Here is a 12,695-nt window from a genome sequence, read left to right as displayed (position 1 = left end):
TAAGAAATGGCTTTTTTCCGAAATTTAAAAAAATTGAGAGATGTCAAACGATCAGAAATTCGATGCTGATCACGAATTAGTATTCGATGTGGCCTGGGACATGGCTTTAAGTGGAATTTCTACACGGTTTATACATTGGTGCATTGGACGAGAGGGTGGAGTACACAAAGCTTATTAAAATATACTGGAAAATACTCGAAAATTCTATGAAAAGTTTAAAAATTGTGAGGTGTGTGAGCTGGACATGGTGGCAAGAAAATCAGAAAATCCGATAAGGTATACGGTCTGACCCTCAGAAGTATATCCAAATACCATCTACTGAATATGAACATCACGTTGGGTTTATCTTTTCAATGGTTGGGGAATGCTGTTCCAATCATCACCATATGTCGATCAAAGTACAGTAGTTAAAGTACATTATTTAAAAGTATGGAATGAGACTCATTGTTGCCTACCGGCTTAAACCGATTCAATTAAAGCTCGGATATCGATACTATCGAATGGATACGAGTAGTGCGCGCCAAATATTAATTGCTTGAAACGGAATGAGCGAACAGGACTTAAATCCAATCAATTGAAATAAATGATGCACGTAAGTACGATTTTAGAGCGAAAATTTAAAAAACGTGCGCATGGAAGTTTCTGATCAAATCGGATCAGATGGACTTCGGTTGTAAAGATACCAAATATACGAATCGAAATACCAAAAATACTAAATTGAAATACTAAAAAGCCTGTTGAGGGCGCCACAATTCAGTAAATTCAAAATTTTATTAATTGGATTAAACAAAACACTTTTCAATCGCCAATTACAACTAATTACCGTTTGTTTATTATAATTTTGCCATTTCATACGCATCGGAAGTGAAAGTGCAGAATGTTTCCGCGTTTGATATTGTTAAATTTTGGAATTACTCTGTTGGGTCGGTCGTGTCTTTGAGAAGCCGATCTCCGCCAATGCAACATTTAAGTATAATAAAATAATCTATAACATGTAGTAGCATCGAATCGAATCAAATCGAATCGATCATAACGCGCAAAAGTCGCTCCAAAAAAAATTAAAGTGGATTTCTAGGTGTATGTATTATGTACTACTCAGGTGTAGGCATGGCGAGACCTACACGATCTCGTACTTCTCCACAAACAATATGGATTCGCTTGAATACTTGACCGACGCCTCGCTGTCCACCTGAATGACGTCCTGGGCAATCACGCCGGCGTACGTCGTCTTCGAGACGAATGATACTTGCAAGGGAAAGAAGTCGCCCGGAATGGATGCGTTGCAGCTGAACTCCATCGAGCCAGACTTGTTGGCGGCATCGATAATGGGAATGTGCCACTGCAGCACATGCTTGCGTGCATCGTAGTTGTAGGTGCCATCGTATTCGGCCACCGTCGGCTGCACATTCATTCTGCGAAGGGAAGTCAAAAATAAGAATTAGAATTATAATCTGTCGACTGGATGCCGCAGCAGTCCATGGCGGCTACTCACGGCAAGGGTATAACAATGGCCACATCCTGCAGCTCCAGATGCTGAGCCTCCAGTTCGTATTCAATGTTTATGTCGCATCCGCCCTCACCATTGTCCGACGGCCAGCAGTTAACTGTGGACGCGAGAATTCAACAGCAGACAAACATGGATATGAGCGAGAGAGCGGTAGGGGAAGGATGTGTGGGGGTGTGCACAGCCAACACTTACTGGTTAATGGAATGGCCGTCTCATCCTGTGAGACAAAGCGCCATTTGAGGACACCAACGTCGGTGTTCAGAGGGAATGGCTTGGCCAGATTCTTAAGACCAATCATGCTGCGCGCCTTGAAGAGCTCCTTGTCCACATTCGGATGCGTTTGCAGCTGCAAGCCCTGTGCATGATTGGGGGACAGCTTCAACAAGATACGGCCGCATGCTTCGTCCGTGATGCGGAGAGTCAACAAGCCAGAATTCTCAAACTGCTGGACGCCGCCATCTCGTCCCAGACGCACCACCAGCTTGTCCTCAATCTTCAGATGCACGCTGTAATGAGCCGAGCAGAAGCAGGTGTGTCATTGACCACAAACAACAGCAATCACTACCGGTACATACCTTTCCTTGTGAATGTCGGCCGACATGGCTGCCTTGGCCGCTGCACTGGCGCTAGTCGCCGATCCGGAGCCGCTGGCAGCCGTTGCTGGCGCCAGATTGGCAATCTTCTCGCCCTCGCTCTTCAGTTGATCGACGAAGCTGTCGACATCCTTAGACTTTCCACCCAGCTTCAGGGCGTTGCGCGATGATGGCTTCCTGTATGAGATAAGGACCATGTTTGGTATTACTCCAGATCCGGCGGACAAAGAGAAATATTTACTTACACTGCCGACTTGCTCGAAATGGGTTTACTGTCCAACTCAATGGATGGTGCGTGGACGCTGCTCGAGACGCCACTGACACCACTGCTGCCGAAGCTGTCGGAACTGAAGCCACCACTGCGGCCACTGAGACCGCCCATCGATGGACCGCCTCGCTTGCTGGCCTCCATGCGCTGACGTTGGAGCTCCTTGGCCTTTTCACGCATTTTCTGGCGTGCCTCCCGCTCCTGTGTCTGGCGCACTGCCTGGTAGACCTTCTCCTCGTGCGAGTCCATTTCCACAAAGGTCTTGATCTGGGCTAGATTGACACTCTCCCTGTAGCCGAGGGCCACAATCTCATCGAAGGCGAAAATCAAGTTAAAGGCATTCTCCACAATCTCCTTCTCGTCCAGCGAGTGGCTGTACTCCGGTATCTGCAAGAATCAGGTAATAGATCATCACCACTTTTTCTCATTTTCATTCAGACCACTACTCACCACTTTGGAGAAGAGACGCAGCGTTTCCAAGTCCTCCAGGATGTTGCTGGCCTTTGTGGTTATGAGGAGCATGTAGAGCTTCTCCATCGGCTGGTAGACATAGCGCACAGAGTCTGTCTCCACGTAGGTGTGCTGCTTGCCAGACGTCATCAGTTTTGGAAAGGCGGCCAGCAGACCCTCGATACGGGCCTTTGTCATCTCCACGAACTGACGTGACAGTATGACTACATGCGTGTGTGTGGGTGTAAGATAGAAGTGCAGTGCATTAGATGGATGTTGCGTTTTATGGACATCCATCGGGACATCTTCGACCCCACAACTTACCTTTGCCATTCTTTGTGCAGACTGCCGCAGCAATGAGTACCTGTGGTGTGGGGAATATGGGAAGATTGGCAGCGAAAATCGCCGACGTATACGTATTAGTCGGGGCGTGTGTGTGTACGTATACCGCGGTTTCCGCTTACCATTTTTGTAGCGCAGCAGTTGAAATAGAACAGAAGAACCTTTTAAGTGCCTAGCAAAAGTCTGGCAGAGTAAATGACAATTAGTTTGATTGACGAGATGTTTTTAATTTGTTTTTGATCAATCCGCGTAGCTGACGTGTTCGGGTAGTTTGGTTACCAATGTGACCGTAGACTTATCGATCAGATGTGCGGTCTGACCCTTAAATATACCGAAAACACGTCAAAATTTCAAAATATACCGTTAATATACTGACGAATAGCTTTTATTCATAATTCCATCATATTCCTCGATTTTGATATTCCGTTGAGTATTACTGGCTAACTGGGACCCTCAGCCCTGAACTCATAAATTTATCCAATTAATAAATCAATTTCGTACAAGACTGGTTAATTTATCTTTATCGGAATGTTTTTAAAATAAAGTTTAAGCAAAAAAGTCAACAACAATATTGATCAAATTAACTTTGTACACGGTACACGTTACATATTAACTACATTTTGATGTAATTATCAACATATACCAAAATACCATCTCATTTTCAAAATATCCGTAAATATACCGATGAAAAACGAACTTAGCGCAAAGAACATAGCGTTGTTATCCGTTAGCATCCGTTAGCTTTTGGCGGGCGCTATGCTGAGCATGATAATAAATATTTATATACTTAATCTGAAGAGTTTACAAAGTTACTGCAGTACTATTACGATACAGAAAGTCCCATATATGTAGTGCTTTGTCTGAAATGATTTATTTTTGAATTAAGCCATTTAACTAACTTTAATGTGCCTTCCTCATTATTTTCGCTCACCCGTTTACCTGTTGGTTTCAGAGCAAGGGTCTCTAATTGAGAAAATACTCATATTCATAAAGGTCTATGTACTTTTAGGGCTTTACAAGTTTTCATCAACTAATTTGATAAACATTTTGTACCAAAAAATAAATATAGTGCAAACGCTTTAAATTTTTTCACATTATTTAATGTTCAATATTTCATATGAAATAACTTAACGCTAGCCTGAGGCATATTATACTACATCAAATATGTATTATTTATTTATTAAAATATAAACACCTTAAATATCTATCCCACAAGATTTTCATTTTCCAAGTAACTAAAATAATTACAGCGTGTGGTAACGACAAAAACTTTAGATAATTCACAAGAGACTGTTGTTAATTAATACTGCCTGAGAGTGTCCTTTATATACGAGTATTGAAAGTTAATTTTAATCCAATCTTGGCATTCCTTTACAGAAATCGAACTGTAGGATCTTTTCAAAGATTGCCAAAGTTGATTGGCAGATTTACTGGTGTGTTTCGCCTATTTTTTCCGAGGCCAGAAGGTAGCATCCATCATATCCATCAATGTCTTAACCTATAAAAGATAATCCGTTACATTTTCAGCCAAACCAAATCGTAGGAAAAACTCACCCAAATCATTATTGAAGCATTATAGAAAACTATTTTTGACTCGTCCGACCTGCACTTAATTTATTCCATGGCAACTCAATGTGTTCCTTGGCAAAAATCAATCTACTGACTTCATTCTATTTTGTTGTCAGTAAAGGAACTTTTCTTGGTCATCATGCCGTTAGAAGAGAAGTGTTTGGTATCTCTAGTTCTGTCGAATCGTATATCGCTTACAACGATCGGGCATTCCTTGAGCACAAGAAAAGCTGATCCTTGAATGGTACGAGTATAGATATGGGAACAGATTGTTGCTATCTGATACGTTAGCTCAATGTCTCATACACTCGAACTTGTCAGGCAAGCTGCGTTGATAAGAACTGTTCACAAGGACCCATTTGTAGCTTTTAGAGTAAGAACCAAGATAGTCGAGTTGACACTCTCATTAGGATCAAAATTGGCCGCTGGGTGGAGTGGGAGCCTGGAAGCACACATGAGGCACCTGGTCAGCATTTATGCCGAACAGCGACGGGCTTCGTAGACGGCAACAGAGAGCTGGCTGGTCATCAGGAAGGTTGGGTAGGATACGTTTGTCTTTAGTGATCCGCGGAGGGGCAGTAACAGATATGTACTTGTCTTTCTTTCGTTAAATCACTAAGCTTAACATATGTATTCATTATATTACTTGAATTATCAATTAATCAATAAAGTTAGACGTTTACTCTAAAACATTACTTAAACTTACTTACTGCTTTTCAAATCTGGGTATTTTTTAGAGGCTGTAGAGGCTTTAACAATCTTTAGGTACATATGTATCTATGTTTCTATACATATATTCTTCTGATTTTATCTTAATCTTTTATTTAGGAACATTTATCACTTAGGACTACATATTTCTGTTTCTTTCAGGCTCAAAATTACGGATAAACAACTCGTTCCCACACTCCAATCTAGAAACACCCCATACCAATCATCAGAATTTAGAGTTACGGAATATACATATGTATACACACCCAACAGAAGAACCCCGTCAACAGATAATCATCTTAGGAGCTATTGAAGAACAGTTAAATGGCGGACACAAATGGTACCGTCGAACACCTGGTACAAGCCAAAAGCAGCATTGATCAACGAATTCAAAAAGGCCTTTATGACCAATATTATAGAAAGGAACATAACTAAAGAACATCCAAAACCACAGCAAGCAAAACGTTAAAATGTCGAAAATTATCATCCACATTGTAACCATAATTATGATCCACAAACTCCGAATTTGTTGGTTTATGTTCCTCAAATCGTAATAACAGCCATAATGCTGTCCTGTAATGTATCAAGGATTCCAAAACTCTTTGAACCAAGGTCGGGTTCAGAACCCCATCAGTCAAAAATCAACTATGCTTTACAAAATTCAATGGTAGCCTTCGAAATGGGAGGAATAGAATCAAGCGTAAAAGACAATACGTCTTACGTGTTAAACATTGAAGAACTTTTGGATCCAAAGTCCCGTTTAGAATCGCAGATTAAACCTTAAATATGGTGTTGCAAAGTCTCAAAAATACTTGGTGCCTCTTGTCATGAGCAGATAAATGTAATGACCGAATTCGTTCAAGTAGTTCCCACTAGTAATTTATTATTTCGAATGGAAAAATCCCTCAACTAAAATCAACTCAAAGCTTTTCGTACTGGGTGTACATTATACAGAAGAGAAGTTGATCGATTGCTCCCTCGGTGCCCAGGGCCAGGTGTTCCAAATCCACATCGGATAGGCCTATCTTCAGTCCATCCAACACGTGAATTTTGAATATCTTCCAATTGTTTCGCATCATCGCCACGCTGGTGCAGGGCTTGTAGATGCTGAGATCCACAAGGTTATTGTGAATCTTTTCTACAAGCTTCGCCACGGGCATGGCATCTCGGAACTGGTGGCGACATCGGTAGTCGAGTTTGATGTCCCATTGCTGGAGCCATTTGTCCAGCTTCTCCCGTTCCTCTGGGTACAAGGAGTATTCAGCCATGTTGAAGCAGATTCAAATTTTGTAAGCACTTCGAAAATACTTAAATACTGTCACGGTTCTAAGAGTTTGTTTTTCGGGTTGAGAGAGTTGTTTAGGAAGGCTTTTTACTGAGAGAATTTGGGTTCCGTTCTAAACAAACTGTGAGCTCCGACTGACTATTTCTAGTAAAAGGCATGACAACTATATAGTCGTCCTACTTGATTTCCCATTCGTTACAATATTTTTGATCTGATCAAGAAATTCTGTGACATTTGACATCTAGATAAAGGCATATTTTGGAGGTGCTTTCGTTCCATCTACCTACGCCGTGCAATTAACCCTGTAGACATCTGTAGACTCTAGCTAAGAAAGTACGGAACAAGAGCATTTAGTGATTTAATCGAGAAGAGTGGAGTGTGAGAAGAAGAGAAGAGAGCAAGACCACACACAAGTGCACTGATCCCTCTACAAAAGAAGATAAGATCGCACACAAGTGCCTTGACACATCTCCAGAAGGAGATCAATACTTCGCTTCCGCTCTAGACAGTGAATTAAGGGAATATTGTCAATTAAGATTCGAACACTTAAACGATGAGGAAGGGGAAGAGTTTAAAAAGGTGTTATACGAGTTTAAAGACGTGCAGTACAGAGCAGGTGACAATTTGCATTTCACAATTACAATCAAGCATGAAATCAAGACTCAACATGAAGTCCCGGTCTACAAACGACCATACAAATAGGCCCAGATATATGATCAGGAGGTAAACCAGCAAATCAATGATATGATCAGGCAGGGAATAATTCGAAAGTCGAATTACTCTCCTTACTGCCCGCCCATATCTATGATTCCAAAAAAGATAGACGCTTCAGGAAAACAAAAATACCGAATGGTAGTAGACTATAGAAGTCTAAAAGAAATAACAATTAAGAACAAGTTCCCAACTCCAAGAATGGATGAAATCCTAGACAAACTAGGTAAATGTCAGTATTTCACGACAATCGATTTAGCAAAAGGGTTCCATCAAATACCCATGGAACCTAGATGAATCCCAAAAACTGCGTTCTCCACTAAGCATGGACATTACGAGTTCACTCGTATGCCTTTTGGGCTAACCATTGCCCCCGCTACCTTCCAAAGATGTATGAACAATCTGCTAGAGTTAGAGCTAGAGTTAATCTTCAAGGATTGCTTCGTATACTTAGATGACATCATTATATTTTTCACCTCATTGGAAGAACACCTGTTGTCACTAAGAAGAGTATTTGGAAAGTTGAGAGACGCCAACTTGAAGTTACAAATGGATAAATGTGAGTTCATGAAAAAGGAAACTGAATTCCTAGGTCATGTAGTTACTACTGAAGGAATAGTACTAAATACAGGCAAAATCTCTGCCATATTCAAATTTCCAATACCGGAAACGACTAAACAAATAAAGTCATTCTTAGGTCTGTGTTGCTTCTACAGGAAATTGATTCCTAACTTTGCAAACATAACAAAGCACAACAACACATCAAACACTCAAACTAAGGAAAAGAGATGTCATAGGCATTTCAGAGACTAAAAGTACTCATCACTTCAGACCCTATCCTTGCATTTCCAGACTTTGACAAAATGTTTACAGTAACGACCGAAGCTAGTAACATAGCCTTAGGAGCGGATCATAAACCGATCTGCTACACAAGCAGAACCCTAAATGAACATGAAATAAACTATTCAGCCATCGAAAAGGAATTATTATCGATCGTATGGGCCAGCAAGTATTTCCGATCATACCTATTCGACAGAACATTCGAGATACTTAGCGATAAGCCCTGGATTTGGTTGAACAACCTCAAGGAGCACCATATGAAATTGCAAAGATGGAAAATTAAACTAAAAGAATTCGACTTTAAAATAGAAAACCCACCAGGCAAGGAAAATCACGTAGCGGATGTCTTATCAAGGGTAAAGATTAATGAACATCTCCTTGGAGAAGCTTCTAATAGCGCTGGAGCAACGGAACATAGCGCACAGGAAGATACCCAAAATTACATTGCTATCACTGAAAGACCAATTAACTATTACAATCATCAAATTGATTTAATAAAAGGCAATGAAGATAAGGTAGAAACAATTCGCTATATCCACAAACTGATCATTAAAATCACTTATAAAGAAATGACTAACACCTTAGCGAAGCACATAATAAAAAGCCTATTTGGAATTTATTAATTCAAACAATATAACCAAAGCAAAGTACAAAACTCCTAGATATTCAACATTATGCAGAATTCAAAGAAACAATATTGAAAAATCATAACGGATTACTCCATCCTGGAATTGAGAAGAGGGAAATCCTATTACACAGATTATCAAAAGCTAATCCAAAACATCATAAACGAATGTCCGGCTTGTTGTATCGCCAAAACAGAGAAAAGAAATACAAAGCTGGCATTCGAAACCACACCAGAGATATTGAACCAAAATAAGTAACCAAAAGTTCCTATCATGAATTGACGTATAGGCGATGTTTGCCACTTTTGTAGAAGTAAAAAGTCGTGACTGGTTTGAAGTAAAACGAGCCATCATGAAAGTTTTTAACGAGATGGGAAAACCAATTCAAATCAAAGCCGACAAAGATTCAGCTTTTATGTGCGTAGCATTGCAAGGCACGGCTGAATGCGGAAAACGTCAAAAATTAAGAATCATTTCAAGCGAGGATAACATAGAAAACAAGCTCACAAAATTCGAGTTAATTCTATACACTTATAACCATAAAACGGTTCATAATACTACAAAAAGATCCCCAGCTGATATCTTCCTGTACGCCGAACTACCAGATTATAACACCCAACTGAATAAAGTTAGGAAGATCAATCATTTGAATAACGATCGAATTGACTTTGAAGTAGACACACGCTACAAGAATGCACCCCTAGTTAAAGCAAAAACAACCAACCCGTTCAAAAGAACAGGGGAAATTAGGCAGGTAGACGAAAAGCACTTTGAAGAGAAAAATAGAGGGAGAAAAATCACCCACTATAAAACGAAATTCAAAAGAAAGAAAAAATCTAAAAAAAATAAATACGATAATTGCAGAGTACCCGAAGAGAGTACTGGGAATCCGGAGCTACAACATGATTAAGATTATAATCTTACTAATGTTCACCGTCCTACAGTCTACCGGACAGAATATAGAGATTACCTGAAACATATAAATTCTGAGAAAATATTACACATCAAAACTTCAACATAGTTAAAAGTAGATTCCAATGAAATATTAATAGTTTCCGATATTCCAAGCGAAAGCATTAACACCACATTATACAAAATAATTCCCTATCCAGATGAAAACAATAATATTTTAACAGAGATAACATCTGAAGAATATAATGTTGTTAAAAATAATATATTCAATAAAGACACTAGACAAATAATAAAAGACGATTGCATAAATGGCATCATACCACAGAAACCTGCAAAATTCCCTTATACAAAAACAGATTAGAACATTCAAGTAAATTATATAGAACCAAACATTTTAGTAGCATGGAATCTTCCAAGTACCAAATTAAACCAAAATAGCCTAAACAAAGAGTTCACTATAGAAGTATTTCCTTCCTATACAATCATAGAAAACACAAAATTGTATAATGTATTGCAAACAATAATTATATTTGCATTCATTATAACAATAATAATTATAATTATGCATGTAACCATTAAATTTAAGAAACGTCCTAAGACATTCACTGTAAAATGCATAAACCCGACAATAGAAGAGGAAGAAGACCCGACCTCAACTGTCATACTCGACACCCCGTCACTATGCCCGAGGGTAATCGCCTAGGGACAGGCTAATAACAAACGTTGGGGGAGTGACATATCCATAACTCTCCACTTCACATACACATCATGTTTACGTCCTATACACCCCATCGTAACCATAAGTAACAGGACACCGCCCAAGAATCAATAACTGATTCTTCCCACACTCCAAGCTAGAGCCCCTAATCTAAACAATGGTCCCCATTGATTCATCAACGCCAGAATCACGCCACCCTCAAGAATTCGATTTTCTAGAATCATGCCACTCATGAGAACCAATCAGAGCTAGGCATAAAACCAAGGAGTATCACATTCCTAGCTCCCTCATGCAATGCAACACCGATCGCCAGCAGCAAACGCCTTTCATCAAAGCCAACGCATCCCCAAATATGGGTCCAGGCACGTCCAGAAACTAGCCAACAATAGAGTTCAGTTCCGTTTGAGACAAGCATACATAAAGTTAAGTCGGGAAATTCATTATAAATCTTGTGACATAAAGATCTTAAGTTGTGAAATAAAATCTTTTTTAAAAACTTAAAATCGTGTTGCGGATATTTAACTACATATAGGGACATATCTATAGTCCACCCTTATCTATGTCTGTTACCCTGCACCCACATAATATAAACAATCCAACACCCTCAGCCTCGAATCGCATAAACAATACCACGCTCGAAGTGGACCACTTGTAGCCGATAGCCGGCAATGTAAACAAACACCCAAAGCTAGGAGTCGAACATAAAACAATAGATGCCGAATCACGCCACCCTCCAGAGATCAATTACTAATCGATTCTCAAGAACCAAGCCATCCTAGCTCACCAATCAGAGGCCCTATTCTCAGCCACCCCCAAGTAATGCAACACCGATCCTACGCAGCGGAAGCCTTTCATCAAAAGCCGCCTTTTCCACATACCGATCGAGTCACGTACTCTATCACCTAAGTAGAAGCGGAAGCCAACGCCTCCGAATCCCAATCCGAGCATCGTAATATAAATAGTCTACATCTAATCTGTTCAAGACAAACGTCAATCCCGACACCGTCGGAGAATTCAACAAAGTTAATTCCGTTTAAGACATCGGACATTAGTCATCATCGGAGAAACTAACTAACAATTGTGCGCTAAGTTTAAGTAAATAAATAAATCTTTTTTAAAACTTAAACTGGAGTGTCGCATATTTAACTATATATGCAATTATACAATTCTGAACCATTATTATTAATATATGTTATCTGTTATGGTATAGGGTTTAACTAAATTATGTCACCAATTTGTTATGTATTTTATGTACTTAGTATGTTTCCGCATTGATGTTTCATCGTCCATTCTTGGGAAGGGGATTATTCTGAAAATAAATAGTAATTCTGTAGATTTCAATCTTTGTGGAGATTCTTGAATCTATTCACTGGGAAGTACACCTTGGACTCAATTTAATTTATCTGTTTCTTAATTCTCTGCTCTCGATCTCTTTATGCTGTTGGATAAAATAAAACGCTTTGATCACTCGTTGATAGAACCCTTGCCCAGTGCCCAGAACATAATTCACATAATTCTACACTCGTTGGGCGACATCGGAAGCCCACATTCCCCAATTTATTCTCTGTATTGGCCCATTAGGACCGATTCGATTTGATTTTCACTCTTTTTTTAACACATTTTCGAGCCTTCTACTAAATGCCACTTTACTGCACTGCACACACTCAACACTTACATAATTATGAACATAAAAGATGCTGTGCATCTATTTGTCCGACCCAAGGCCCGGCTCTATTTCCACTTCGACACCTGTCGCGTCCTGCAACATTGCTCCAGAGTTTTCCTTTTTAGATTTGGTTCCAAAAGAAAAAAACAGAACCGTTCGATTCTGGTTCTGCGACTAGACTGATTTTGTTTCGTTCTTTGATTCCGAACAAAGCCCCAAAATATATGTGCTCTGCCGCTTTTGGCGGTGAGTGTGTCGAGGGTGGGGGAATCTGCTGAGAGAGAGCCGCTGAGTGGAGGGGACGTCGCCTCCTTTCATCGTTCATATTTATGCTTGCTTATGCCGGCTATGTTTATTTTGTTTGTTTTCCTTCATAATAGCCGCAACTCTAGGCGCCTTCGTGAGGGTGCGGAGACAGGGGCTACTGATATTCTCTCTCACTCTTTCTCTATTTGTCACTGTGTAGAAAGCGAATAGAGGAGTACAGGAGTATAAGTACA

The 12,695-nt window shown here is 39.9% G+C and overlaps 1 protein-coding gene and 1 long non-coding RNA gene across 2 annotated transcripts; both read right to left on the bottom strand.

Moving 5' to 3' along the window:
* Positions 1 to 802: 802 nt before the first annotated feature.
* deltaCOP (coatomer subunit delta) lies at positions 803 to 3,464 on the bottom strand. The gene is made up of 8 exons (XM_001354702.4): positions 3,283 to 3,464; positions 3,143 to 3,182; positions 2,819 to 3,042; positions 2,346 to 2,755; positions 2,083 to 2,277; positions 1,700 to 2,013; positions 1,493 to 1,604; positions 803 to 1,412 (listed from the first exon to the last, which is right to left on the bottom strand). The coding sequence occupies exons 1-8, from the start codon at positions 3,283 to 3,285 to the stop codon at positions 1,118 to 1,120; spliced, it is 1,593 nt and encodes a 530-aa protein (XP_001354738.4). The 5' UTR covers positions 3,286 to 3,464; the 3' UTR covers positions 803 to 1,117.
* Positions 3,465 to 10,315: 6,851 nt separating this feature from the next.
* On the bottom strand, positions 10,316 to 12,618 carry LOC117184789 (uncharacterized). The gene is made up of 2 exons (XR_004470260.1): positions 12,205 to 12,618; positions 10,316 to 11,838 (listed from the first exon to the last, which is right to left on the bottom strand). It is a non-coding gene; the product is annotated as an uncharacterized lncRNA (long non-coding RNA).
* Positions 12,619 to 12,695: the final 77 nt, after the last annotated feature.

The sequence above is a fragment of the Drosophila pseudoobscura genome, chromosome X (assembly GCF_009870125.1).
Source record: "Drosophila pseudoobscura strain MV-25-SWS-2005 chromosome X, UCI_Dpse_MV25, whole genome shotgun sequence".
Taxonomy (NCBI): Eukaryota; Metazoa; Arthropoda; class Insecta; order Diptera; family Drosophilidae; genus Drosophila; species Drosophila pseudoobscura.
This window is presented reverse-complemented; position numbering and strand designations above follow the sequence as displayed.